This window comes from Neophocaena asiaeorientalis, unplaced genomic scaffold, assembly GCF_003031525.2.
Source record: "Neophocaena asiaeorientalis asiaeorientalis breed wild unplaced genomic scaffold, Neophocaena_asiaeorientalis_V1.1 scaffold150, whole genome shotgun sequence".
Lineage (NCBI taxonomy): Eukaryota > Metazoa > Chordata > Mammalia > Artiodactyla > Phocoenidae > Neophocaena > Neophocaena asiaeorientalis.
In genome coordinates, this window is record NW_020176571.1 from 5,167,249 (window position 1) to 5,181,273 (window position 14,025).

Below are 14,025 nucleotides of genomic sequence, written 5' to 3' on the forward strand. Positions count from 1 at the left end.
GAAAGTCACCGCCTATCAGTAAACAAAGGACGGAGCAGCCATCGAGTCATCAGCCAGTGCAGCCACCCTGGACTGTGCCCCCTGAACGGAATCCAGAACGGAGAAAAGCAGGACACTGACCCTAGATAGTTAAGGTGCATATCAAAGAGGTGATTTCAATGAGCCCGGACTCTTGCATCTTCTCAAACTTAGAAAATCGCTAAATTCATTAACTTGTCTGTTTTTCTTTGACTAACAGTAATCTTTCGATGGTCCAACTACCTGGTTTTTGTTGCAGAAACTCCTGTGTATCCTGGCTCTCCCCTCACCTCTTCCGAGCAGACCCTCAGAGCTACCTGAGAGTCTGCATCCCGGGCTTAAGTAATCAGAAAGTCCACTGAATAAAACATAATGCTCAACTTTTAGGTTGTGAATTTTTTTCAGTGGACAGGAGGAAGGAAGGAAGGAAGGAAGGAAGGAAGGAGGGTGGGAGGGATCACTTTCAATAGGAGTTTGAGCCTCTGCCCAACCAATTTCTCAATTTTAAATATTTTGGGGGCAAGAAAATGAAAGCTGAGGTCACCTCAGTTTTCAGGTAATCAGGTCTGAGGATCTAAAAATTTGGAAAACTCACCTTGTAAATGTGGCTAGAAGGGGATTAAGGATGAGGTACAGAGAGGCACATGTCTTTGATTTTCTTTTATAATTGCCTTTGAACTCTTTGTATGCAGATCCCCCAATCCCTACAGGAATTCCCTCTAAGTTCTCTGGAAAGAGAATCCAGTCCCTTCAGAGCTCTTTGCTCCAACTGGAAATGAGTGACTTCCTTCCTCCATCCTGATAAATCATGGGTCTGCTTATTATTTATTAGGTTTATTTCTAAAAACAGCCTGTGCCTATGCTTTTAAGGCCATGAGCCACCATAAATAATGGGCATTTCCAATAAACAATCTAAATTCCCTTGATAGGCCACTAAATCAGTCGAGGGTCCCACAACAGAGAAGCTCTGCGGCCATGCTGGGTGCTTTGCTGAGAGTTCTGGGGAATTTGGGGGGGGTCCCAGGGAACGCGGCCCTGGGGAGGGAGAGAACGGGGGCCCTGGAGCTCCCTGCGAATTTGGGTCTCTTTTTTTTTTTGATTGAAGTATAATTAGCTGATGTACATACGATATTGTGCCATCTTAGAATAGAGCTCTTCCAACAGCCAACATGAGGAGCCTCGCCCACCTACACCAGTGAAACAGAACAGGTTTTTCAGGGTCCTTTTTGGGGTGGGATGATGTCTACAGCACAGTTAGGGCACTTCAGGACACTGGGCACCATCCCCTGATAGGACACAGAATCTGGAGTGGTCCCAAACTGAGCCCATGAGAAAATGGACCAGGCTTGTGTTTTATAAAGCTCCAAATAAAGTGTCTTTAGATATCAATTGCTACGGGGATGGAGAGGAGGAGAGTCAACATGGAGACAGTGTGAGAAGGGAGAATGCAACCCCTCTCCAGCATTCCCAGGCTCCTGAAATCTCACCTCCCCCAGGAAGCCACCCCAGGTTGACTGGAGGCCATCTGAGAGTTTCACCTGCTCACCACCAGCTGGAGCAGATTTCGGACAAAGGGCAGACTCTAGGACCAGGAGAGACCATCAGAGAATTCCTGTGTGGCGCCCTTACCCAACCCCCTTTCTTTTAAGTGTTAAACCTCTGACGCATTGTGTCATGAAAAAATATGAGTATAAATGACCCAGCTGTAAACTGCCTTGGAAAATAATTAGTATGAAAGCCCAAGCAAGTCTCAGGGGGCCAGCTCAGAATTCCAAGTCCCCAGAGCACCATCCTCGTCATATGGAAACAGCACGGCAGGCAAGAGGATGTCAGCTGTGGAATCAGAATGTTAGAAGAGCAGTTCATCCTAATGGGTGTCCCTGACAATCCAGCAGATACAGAATGATGGCGACAAGACAAAAAGGCGATGCCCAGGTGTGAACTTCAACCAGTTCCAGCCCTGGCACGGCTCTGGGAAGGACGGAAGCTGCGTCAGAAAGTAAAGGCGCCACAGCGCTCCCTGCCTCTCCCCCAGGACAGATCCAGCTTTTACAAACAGCAGTGTTTCCTGACAGCCCAATCATATGGCCTTCCCCGTTTGTGTGTGTGGGCAGGTGTGTGGGTTTGGCGGTGGAGGTGATCCTGGCCTCCTGTGTGACGTTGTTGCCTTGTTTATGCCATGGGGAAGGAATCACCATGGCAGAAGCCAGCGAGCTGGATAACCAGGCAGCCGGTGCATTGTCCCAGGGCACTGGGCGCCCCAGAGCTGGAGATTATGGGTGGGTGCTCCTGAGATACCCCTGGAGCCCTAGAGCGTTTCTAAGCACAAGGGGCCCCACCCTTAGAATCAGGAAGATGACGGCTGCCCCCAAAGGGACAGGAGGCCTACTGTGCTCTAGCAGCCCAGCCCCCGGTGACAGTACATTTTAAGGAAAGGGGACACAAAAGGGAGCAAGCACCTGCAGAGAGAGAGGGAGACAGACAGAGAGCAGCGCTCTGTTACAGGGCATCCCTGAGAACTCCAGCGCGCTGTGCAACACTTGACATGGGGTCCCCATTCAACTGTTCCGTCTGCTCTATGGGGATGCTCTCCTCGTGGCAAAGAGGGAGCAGGGAGAGAACAGGTCGGCGTGCCCGGGTCACAACCGCAGACACAACACCGGCGGAGTCATCTGGCAAACACACTCGCTGGTCTAGAAACCGAGCCCCCAGCGAGCAGAGGTGGAGTAATCCCATCTCAGTCCATCCCCTGGTGTCTTCCCAGGGGAAGATCACCCAAAGGGAATGTTTTTACCTTTTCCATCGTTATCTTTTTTTATTCAACAAATGTCCACCTAGTGACCCTGGTGTGCCAGGCACTGGGCGCTGGGAGTACAGCCGTGTGCCATGAGCTCCCTGCCATGTGGTGCATACGGTCCAGAAGAGGGAGGGGGGCGTGTCGGAGGGCAGTGAGTACTGATGGAATCCACAGGGAGATGAGAAGCGGGAGGAAAAGGCAACAGGAAGACTGTTTTAGTTGGAGTGGCCAGGAGAGGTCTCTGAATGAGGAGCTTGGGGCAGGGGTGGAACAGACAGTCCCAAGGGCTGGGGCATTCGGAGTCGGAGTGACGAGAAAGTATGAGGAAGAGGAATGGAGAGGAAGGGGTTCTGTAGCCACTGGAAGGACCTGAGATTCACAGGACACACAGTGGGAAGTCTCCTTATGGGTGAGGCAGAGAGATGCTGAGAAGGACCCCTGGAAAGGAAGCGTGTGTGTGCGGGCATGGAGTGGGGGACAGAAGCGGAAGCAGAGAGACAAACCAGGACTGTGTGGTTGTCCAGGCAGGACACGACCAGTATTGGGAGGGAGGTCGTGAGAACTGATCAGAGCTGGGAAACGTCTGAAGGAGGACTAGACAATACTTACCAGACGGGAGTTTAGGGGTGAAAAAAAGAGCGATCCAGGAGGATGCTTGGGTTCTGGTAAGAGCGTGTGAGTGCTACTTGCTGAGATGGGAAGAATGATGAAAGTGACAGGTTTGGAGGGAAAATTGAGAGTTCAAAGTTAGACTCACTGAGTCACTGGGCCTGTGTGCTTCTGTCCTCATGCCCCAAGGCGGCTGGGGCTTTGTGTGACTTGAGAACCATCCCCCAAAGCACCTGGCCAGCTCTGAGGCATCAGACCCTCAGGCAAGCCACAGCCTGAAGTGGGTGATTTCCCAGGTCCTCTCTGCTCTGGTCCTCTGTGTTCTACGGCACTACCGCGGAGCCTACGACAAGGGGAGAGGAGGTTCTGGGCTGGGAGCAAGAAGACCTTTCTGTCCCACTCTCCTGCAGAGACGTGATTTACCTTTCTGAGCCTCACCATCCTAACTCCTAAAATGGTACCTTCCTGAAACATTTGTTGTGAAGTCCAAGCAAAAGTATGGAAAGCACGAAGCACCGTGTAAGGTCGCAAACACTTGTGTTAGTAGGATGCTGTAGCAAGGCACTCTATTAGACTTTTCATTTGTTTCCACTTCTTTGGTGAGAGAAATGCCAGCAGGTTACCCGAGAATCTCTGACCGAGCCCTCTTTGAAGGCTGGGGTGGGCTGGCATCACTTGGGGTGATGAGAGCCCCCCTAGTCACTGAGGGTCACCTCCCACAGGGAGAGGTGGGACGAGGTATCATCAGATCTACTGTGTTTTGAAAGTTTAAGAAGACAGGCTGTATGCAACTAGGGTGGATTTCCAGGGAGAAGGGAGTCTGGGTCTGCGTGAAGAATGACATCTTGGAGGTGCGGATGCAGGTCCTATGTGTCCTGATAGCTGCAGACCCTCGATGGAGCTTCCTCTGAAGGAGAGGACGGTCCTTCCTTAAAGAGACCAGTGACCTGTCTGGGACCGGCGGTGTGGACGGACCATCTCAGCAGTGGTCCAGCCTCTCCTGTCCGATGAGACGAGGCCAGCATCCGGCAGCAATGTGGTGTAGCAATGAGACACACGAGGAGTGAAGGGCTGGCCGTACTCTAGGTATCTCCCTGTTGAAGCATGGATGTTGCCCTGACCCTCCTGTTAGTCAGCATCGCACCAGGAAACAGTTTACCTCAGATGGTTCAGAAGAAGGGATTTTAACGAAGGCACACTTTTGCCAGAGGTGAGGGCAAATCAGGGAAGAAATGGCCCCAATTCCGTCTCCTCTACCCCCTAAGCTCCTTCCATTGCTTCCCACTGGCTGAGCCCAGCCACCAGTCAGCGTGGGGTACCTGGTGATAGAATCTGCTGGGCCTTGGGGCACAGACCACGGTGGACGCAGGGGGAGAAGGGGCCTGGAGGGAAACGATGGCCAACAGAGCACGACCACCATGACTCCCTTGCTTCTCATGGATTCAGGCTCTGGGTTCTCAGAAAACTCAAAGAAAGGGAGAGGAATGTATGGGGCTTCTTGCTAAAAGGAGAGATGGGGGCTTCTTGCTAAAAGGAGAGATGAGTGCTTCAGTGATTAACTGGAAAAATGAGAGACATGTTCATAGTTACAGCTCAAGTTTGGGAGGGATTCTTGCCAGTTGTATTAAACTGTTATAAAAGTAGCAGTGTCATTAATAATCGTTCCACAAACTCAGGCTATAACCGTGCTCGTGTCTTCTGCATTACTAGCAGCAGCCTCCCACCATCCCCTCTGCTTCCCAGACGACATTTACAGTTACTTTAAGCCAACATCACGGAGGGGGGCCCTCAAACAGTGGCAGAATCTACCCTGGCCACACCCTTCCCCTGGCCTCCCAGACGGGACGGGCAGGAGGCCACCCAGGCAGTCATGAGCTGGTGGCAGACCAGGAAAACAACCCAGCAGACATGACTCTAAGCCAGATTTCAAAGTGCCAGTACTGTGGTCTCCCCACCCGGAAGGCACAGGTCTCAGACCAGCCCACACACATCCACACGCATCCACACGCATTCACTCACATCCACACGTATCCACGCGCATCCACACACATGCACATGCATCCACACGTATCCACACGCATTCATGCACATCCACGCGCATCCACCTGGCTTCCTGCTCCGGAAGCACACCCCTGTGCAGGGAAGCTGACGCCCTTTGCCCCAGTGCTCAGAGCCAAGAAAGCAGCCCTTCACCCTGCGCTCTGAAAACACACGTCGTGCACATTTGATGCGAAATTAGATCCATCCCTGTATACCCAAAATGTTTCTCTTTAAAGAATTTGTGATGTCCCGGCAGCCTTTGGTTCTGAGTTTCCCCCTCCTTTTCATTTCTTCCCTCTCTTCTCTTCTCGGTGGTCAGATGCAGCCTGTGCAGAGGATGGCTTAGAACTGGATGCACAGTTCTAGACTCTGGACCTCCTGGTGGTACTTCAATTCTCCCAAAAAAAGGTGTTCTTTAAAAAAATTTAATAAAGCACATGAGACCCCAAAGTCTGCGAACCTGCGGAGGTCTCCTCATGCCTGCGGGCCTGCACGGGGGGGCTGGCTCCCACTGTCTCCTCGCTTGTCCCCAGAGGACGTCCCCACCCCAGCGACCTGACGTTCTCATGGGTGGCTGCGTCGCATTTTAAATCTTCTGGAAGCCTCTAACGTGTTTTCTTCTGCTTTCCCGACACATTTAGAACTTCCCGAGGCCAAAGGACAGCTACGTATTACCAGGCAGTGGGGCGCTGTGGTCTCAGTGAGGACACCAAGGCCAGGGTCCTCACCGCTCACAGCCAGAGGACCTTGGGCCTGTGGGAGGGTTGAGACCACCCTCGCCCTTGGGGCTATTTTGAGGATTAAATATACTAGTATACATAGAGTGCTTCGAACGGGGCCCGGCACAGGCTGTGTACGCACACCGCTATCAACTATGGGTCTTGGTCAAGTTTCTAAACCTCTTCAGACCCCTCATAAAGAAGGTGAAAGAAACAACCAGTTCCGGGCGCTAACGTGAAAATTCGGTGAAACACTACATACAGTGCCCGCCGGTGCCTGGTACACAACGGGTGTCCGTAAAACCAGATCCTTTCCCCGTCTCTCCTTTTGTCACTTCCCTGCCCCCGCTTTGGTAGCGACACTCAGGGGCAGGGTTATCAGCAATATTTAAACAACTCACAAACACAGCCTCTTCCTAAGAACTGGAGGCTTTGACTTGACACAGTAATTGTGCCCCAGGTACACACAGTGAGCCCAGCCCTGTAACTAGGAGAGACTCAGGGCAGAGTAAAGATGAATCATACAGCCTCACACACAAGCCAGCACTTTGCAGAGTTTGAAAGGAGAGGAGGGGGAGAAGCTGGAGTCAGAGAACGACGCTGACAAAGACGAGCTCGTGGCAGCTGGATTATTCAGCTGAGAAGCCTGGGGTCAGCCCTGCCTTCCTCACTCTGCCTGGAGCTAGAGTGCACATGGGGCCCCTTCTAGGCCAAGCCGGACCCATGCCTATGTCAGTCACGACAAGACCCTACCGTTTCAGGAACACTAGACGTCAGACTCCCCAAGCTTGGGCTCGGAAGCTCACTGCCTCACGGGCACAGTGCACCCTGTGCCCTGACCCAAGTAGGAAGCTGCAATGGTCTGAATGTTTGTGTTCCCCCAAATTCACATGTTGAAATCCCAACCCCCAAAGGTGATGGTATTGGGAGGTAGGGTCTTTGGGAGGTGCTTCGGTCATGAGGGTGGAGCCCTCATGAATGGGATTAGTGCCCTTATAAAAGAGACCCCCCCACAGAGCTCCCTCGCCCCTTCCACCACGTGAGGACACAGCAAGGAGACAGCCATCTGCAACCTAGAAGAGGGCTTTCACCAGGCCCCGGCCATGCTGGCACCCTCATCCTGGACGTCCAGCCTCCAGAAGTCTGAGACATGAGTTTCTGTTGTTTATCAGCCACCCAGTCCATGGCACTGTGTTATAGCAGCCTGAACAGACTGAGACAGAAGCACACCTTGAGCTGGTCTGTCTGGTGACCCCTGTCGTCTTACCTCAGACCCTGGCCTGCCAAGGGTCTGAGACTGGATGTTTCCGGAGGGCTCAGAAGGTGTGGTGTATTGTGGAAAGATCACGGAACTGGGGAGTCCAGGGGGAGAGCCATGAATTCCAGCCCCATCCTGTCTGCATGGGTGTCTGGTGTCCTAATGTCCTGCCCGGCTCTTGCTTGCTTCCTCTTCCAGCAACTGGATCCTTTCCCTATAACCCCGTGTGGCCCCTCCAGGAAAGAACAGATCACTAGGGACTGACAGTCCTTGTCCCACCAGTTCACTGAGATCCTCACAAATGTCAGCGACTGATACTTGCTGAACCAGGCTACACACTTTGCACAGCGTGCCTTGGCCGACAAGGTCCCAAAGCATCTTTGTTTCTCCAGACACCCCGACCCCAGCCCCAGACTTCAGCTCAGTCCCTGCGCCACTAGGACCCCGTCACCTCCAGATGATAGCGTGTCTTGCACCCAAGCCCATGACTGTTGTTATCCTGGCCACCAGGTAGACAGTTACTGCCTTTATCTATCATTAATCACACTCAAGGAATTTAACAAATTCTGTCTTTTGTCACAAATATTTGTGGCAAGAACAGACCTCAGATAGGCCTGACACTGGGGCCTGTTGAGGGACCTCCTAGGGAATGGGTCTTCCATCACCCAACTTTGCAGGAAACACTCAGGAACTCATTGGAGTTGTTTACACCAGCTGTTTGCACCTGGTGAGCAAAGCACATGGTCACCGCCTCCTCATCCATCAGGAGATCTCGGGCAGGAAGCCAGATGGGAATTAAACCCAGCGTGACAATGGCAAAGGAAGCCCCTAAGCTTGGCAGGACCCTCAGTCTATCAGGTGGCCTTATCCACAGCTTTACGTCCCCGTGGCGGCCTGGGGGCTCTGAAACCACACCTCTGCCTGCAGGTAGGCCTGTCACACCATTCACGAAGGAGGCGACCTCGAGAGGTCCTTTAAGGGGAGGGTCACTGAGGGCTACTGCAGCCTGAGCGAGGCATAGGCTGATGGGGGGTGACTGTGAGTTAGGTGGTCAGAGGGGATGGAAGCAGACACTGGGAAGAAGGTGGTTGAGAGCCTCTCAGATGCTAGTTTGGATCTGACTTAAGGGTGCAAGGAAGCTCTCTGTGGGGCCCAACTGGGAGGGATGCATCCCCAGTGCACTCTTTGAGAAAGGCTGATTGGGTGGAGTTTCCAAGACTGAGGGCCCCAGGAAGAGGCTGAAGGCAAGGGCATAGTCAGTCATTAGGCTCTGACAACAGTCTAGATGGGCGTGATGGTCAGCAGACAGGAAGGAGGCCAACGATGAAGGAAGCATCAACAAAACTTGGTCCAGCAAAGTTCCCTGTTCACCCAACACCACACAGATGGTGGGGGAGGGAGGAGGAGGCGGGGCTGGAATTCATGGCTCTCCCCCTGGACTCCCCAGTTCCGTGATCTTTCCACAATACACCACACCTTCTGAGCCCTCTGGAAACATCCAGTCTCAGACAGACAAGAGCAACGACCCAAGCAATGCCCACGTGGGGCCCAGGGTAGAGACCAATACACCAATCCAGACAGTGAGAAACGCACATCAAAACTGCACAAAAGACACTGGCATTTTAGGGGCAGGATCTGAGTTTGAACCTTAGTCAGATGAGGATGGAACACTTCCCTTGCTGACCACACGTAGTTTGTGAAGATGAAGTGGGATAACCAAATCCGTTTTTAAGATGAGTAAAAATGCTTCATGAGTGAGTATCGCGACCACAAAGAACAAAGTGCACTTGTTAGAATTTCACCTCCTTTCCAGCGCGCAGACTTTCGTACGGACCACGGGACATCGGCTTAACTGCTTGGAGGAGTCTGAACTTTTGGGTGAGGAAGGGGGAGCTGTTAGAAACAGTGGATACAGCTTCATGGCGGAAAGGGCTTCATGGCCAAGACAAAGAGAACCTGCCTAGCCTTGTACGTGGGAGGGACTCACTAAATACTTGTTAATGAGTTTTTGATTGTCGACACTCTATCTTGGATCTTTACCACTGTCTGGAGCTGTGCAAGATAAGGGAATAATGTAACACAGATGGACTGCTGCATCATCACTGATTTCCGGTTCCTTTCTCCCTACTTCCTGCCCACACACTCAACAGCTCCTCTACTCTGGATCCCCCGCCTCCTTCCACTCTGTGGCATCCTGCTGGAGTCATTTGGCAAACAGTTCCCACCAGCCCATCATGCTCTTCAAACCCCACAGCGTAGAGAACGAACTTGAGGGCATGGGGAGGGGGAGAGGAAGCTGGGACGAAGTGAGAGAGTGGCATGGACTTATACATACTATCAAATGTAAAATAGATAGCTAGCGGGAAGCAGCCGCAGGGCACAGGGAGATCAGCTCGGTGCTTTGTGACCACCTAGAGGGGTGGGGTAGGGAGGGTGGGAGGGAGGGAGACGCAAGAGGGAGGAGATATGGGGATATATGTATATATATGGCTGATTCACTTTGCTATAAAGCAGAAACTAACGCACCATTGTAAAGCAATTATACTCCAATAAAGATGTTAAACAAACAAACAAACAAAAATCCCACAGCGGTGTCAGGTTGGGAGCTGTTCAGGGGATGGAGGGCATTTCTTTGCACTCCTGCCTTTTCCCCCACGCGAAGGGAGTGTGATTAGTTGTAATCCCCTGCTTTGTCTTCCCACCTCACTCCTTTCTCCTCCCGGGTGAGAGAAGGGGAAGAGCTTAGCCCATTGGTGGGTGTGGAAGGTAACACGGGCATCTGCTCTGTCCTTTTGTGGGAAGCAAACGGTCTGCAGGAGGGGCTCTTCTGAGTCCCGTGCCCCACCCCCTCCAATGTCCTAAGAACTGCAGGACTGCCCTGCCCACTGCTGCCTGCCACCGGGAGGCCAGTCTGTCTGGATTCTGGATTAGGAAGCCTATTGGGCTCTCCTGCTAAGTTGCTTCCTCCAATGCAGCCTTTTCCAGCTTTAAAGGTGAAATCTCAGCTTTGGTCTCCATCTGCCTTTGCCTTACTTCTCAGCTGGTTCAATAACCAGGCCAGTAAGACGGTACTCTTTACTGGATACCCCTTTGAACTTCAGCAAATACTTTTCCACCGTCTGTAAAAATAAGCAGTGTCCTCAGCCTGACGTTCAAGGTCCTCCACCAAAACATCTGGGCTCAGCCAACACCCCGGGCCCAGTTCCCCACCATGCTGTGCCCTGGTCATGCCGGGACCCTTGAGCACCACCGCATGGGCTCCCCGGCCATCCTGGACGTGCTTCGTGTTCTCTTCCACCTGCTGAGCTCTGCTCCTTTGGCTCCCTGGATTTCAGACCCCCCAATTTTACCCATCGTACCAGCCCAGCCCACACTCCACTTCTCCCTGCGCCTTTCCTGACCCTGACGGGTCAGATCCCAGCCTTCAGTGACGGATTTCTCATTCTGTTTCCTCTGCCGGGAGCCCTCCTCTCCTCCTGCCCAGCCCCTCCTCCCCACGCACATGGCTGACATCCATGCCCATTTATTTCCGAGCTCTCCCACTGGATGCCCTCACCCGGAGCCTCTCCTGAGCCCCCAGGGGTGTGGGATGCTCGTCCTAAGTGCTTGCATGGAATCCTGTATCCCAGCAAACACACTGAAGTGGAATTCTCTGCTCACTTTTCTTAAGAAACGTAGGAAGGAACACAGGTAACACTTCTATATAAACACGCACGTGCTCAAAGACGGCGGAACGGCCAGATGGTAAATCGCCTACATCCACATGGAAACCAAAGTCAGTGCCCACCGTGAGTAGCAGCCACGCCAGGGAAGGCACTGAAAGAGTCACTGGCATTAGTGAAACCTTTCCTGATTCTCTAAGCCTCCAGGAAAGGCTCCCTTGAAGAGGGGCTACCCTGTCAAGTGTCCGCTTCCAACTGGTTAGTACAGTAAAGACATCACATCATTAATTCAACTCCCCGGAGGTGAGTGAGAGGCTGGGGCTGCTGGTCCCTGGATTCAGCGAGGGAAAGAGATGCCTCCAGGCCACCCAGGATAAAGGCAGTGAGGAAAGGGTCTCGCCCTCCACCCCGACGTCTACGAAGCACAAGTGCCAGAAAGTGGTGCTCAAGCAACGGCAGCCTGCGGCTCAAATGACACGTCTGAATATTGAGGCCACTACATTTTCCTCACTGGCTGGAAGCTTGGGAAGCCTGATACACCTCTCTGAAGTCTGCTCAGGGCCTGTGGAATGCGTGGATTTGTTGGGACCTCTGACAACATGGGGATAGATAAGACCCTCTTGGGCTCAAGTGTCAAGAGGCTTTCCCAACTTTATAAACACTGCTGGGAAAATGAGGAGAACTGAAACTCTGCCTTTTTTTAGCAGGAAGTGTTGAACAGCTCTTGCTTCTAGGCTGAGCTAAAAAGAACTGACCCCATGATTAATCTTGGGGGATAACAAGGCCATCGACCTGGGCTATTGATCGAGAACGTTCCAGGAAGGATTCCTGCCAGGGCGGAGGCCCTACAAGGACACACCCTGCACCTCCTCATTTCTCCAAGTGCACTGGACTTCCTTTTTCTTATGTTGGGTCACTGGCACCAAAAACCCTGCACACACTGAACTGGCCACCTCAAGGGGGCCCAGGGCGAACATGCAATGTGGTGACACGGTACCGATTTTGGTGAGCCACTTGGCCACGGCGCCGTAAATCTCATCCAGGATGAGGATGACCACGAGGTTGATGATGACCGCCGTGGCCGTCACAGTCACCCGGACGTTGGAGCGTGTGGCCTTGTTGAGCGACAGAGCAGCAGCGGTTGTGATGCGATAGACAATGACCCCGAAGACAATGGAGAACGTCAGGGCAATCTGTTCGGGAAAACAGGGAGACAGTCACACGTCAGTGGACAGCAGTTACTGCCCACCTATTACTTGAGTCTGCTACATCGGGTGCTATTAGTCTGGAGTCCACTGGTGGGCAACGAGGCACTGCCAACCTTGGAACTCATGCAAATTCCCGGTACGGGGGCATTTTCCAGGGGAGAATGTCTTTCATGTTTATCAGATTCCAAATGGCCTATAACACACATCCACAAACTAAGGTTACCACTGGGGGTGGGGAATACAGAGGTAGGGAAAATAAAGGGTTATTATGGGATTCTATGAAATCACGTATGCTAACACATATATATGGAATTTAAGAAAAAAAAATGTCATGAAGAACCTAGGGGTAAGACAGGAATAAAGACACAGACCTACTAGAGAATGGACTTGAGGATATGGGGGGGGGAAGGGTAAGCTGTGACAAAGCGAGAGAGAGGCATGGACATATATACACTACCAAACGTAAGGTAGATAGCTAGTGGGAAGCAGCCGCATAGCACAGGGAGATCAGCTAGGTGCTTTGTGACTGACTGGAGAGGTGGGATAGGGAGGGTGGGAGGGAGGGAGACGCAAGAGGAAAGAGATATGGGAACATATGTATAACTGATTCATTTTGTTATAAAGCAGAAACCAACACACCATTGTAAAGCAATTATACTCTAATAAAGATGTAAAAAAAAAAAGTGTGAAACTTCTGAAAATTGTAAAGCACCACAGAATTTAAAGAGACTTTCATTCAATTACAAAAAATTGTAAAACCTGTTTAGAAGTCTTATAAAAATTAATATCTAAAAAAGTAAAAAAAAAAAAAAAAAAGAGAAACTACGACTGAAACGCTGGTAGTGTGTGCGACACAATGTGGTGTGATTTCTTTCATTAGGGAGCTTTCAATCTACTATGGGGATAAGTTCAACCAGAGTAAATAGTAAATAATGCAGTTGTGTCAAATGAAGAGGGTAGCTGTGAACAGGACTGAGAGTACAGAGGGGCTCAGGGAAGAGTTTGTGGAGCTAGTGGATTTCAGCTGGGCCTTCGATGAAAGGCAATAGGTAGCCCTTGAAGATGTTTGAGCTGGGAAGGGTTAGGGTCAGAGCTTGGTGGGGTGGGTGCAGGAAGGCTGCCCAAAGGAGAAAAAAGGGAAAGAAACCCCGAGCAAGACTTTTAGACTCTCAGTCCTCAGGGTGAATAAAGCATCGCTCTAAGATTTCTCTACCAGGGGAGTACTCAGATTTCTCACCGGCACAGCGATCTCTGGCACTATCTTTAGATGGAAAGTTTACCAGCCCCTTGACCTCGAGGGCCAGCCCCATTTCCTTTTTCCAGAGCCTAAGAATAATAAGGTGCTCTCCCAGAGACCAGCTCCCTTTCCCCTCCCACCACAGGGGAGGAAGGGCCATTTCCACGGAGCACAAGGATTTGAGGAGAAGACAGTGCCCGGCAGAGGGCTGAGGGTGAAGGGCAAGGTGTGCGACCTGCTCAGAGCAAAAAGTTCTAATGCGTTTCTGCCCAGCGGAGTCTTATTTCTTAGCATTCTTTCTGCAGGAAAGGAAAGATTCAGGTCACATTTCTTCTGGGGGTGGGTGCTGGCTGTGGAGGACTAAACGGAAAACATGGGGAGAGAATGGGGCAGGTGAAAGGTTTCTCTGAAAAAACACACTGTCCTGGACGACGGATTTCCCCTCCCTAGAAAAAAGGGAAGAGAAGGGGAGGCGTG

At 51.7% G+C, this 14,025-nt stretch overlaps 1 protein-coding gene across 1 annotated transcript in view; it reads right to left on the bottom strand.

Annotated features, from left to right (window-relative positions):
* The window catches only part of ANO2 (anoctamin 2), a 314,636-nt gene that overhangs the window by 63,293 nt on the left and 237,318 nt on the right, over positions 1 to 14,025 (bottom strand). Inside the window, exon 17 of the mRNA XM_024733224.1 lies at positions 12,101 to 12,296. Coding sequence (XP_024588992.1) covers positions 12,101 to 12,296 — 196 coding nt within the window. The remainder of the gene's footprint in view (positions 1 to 12,100; positions 12,297 to 14,025) is intronic.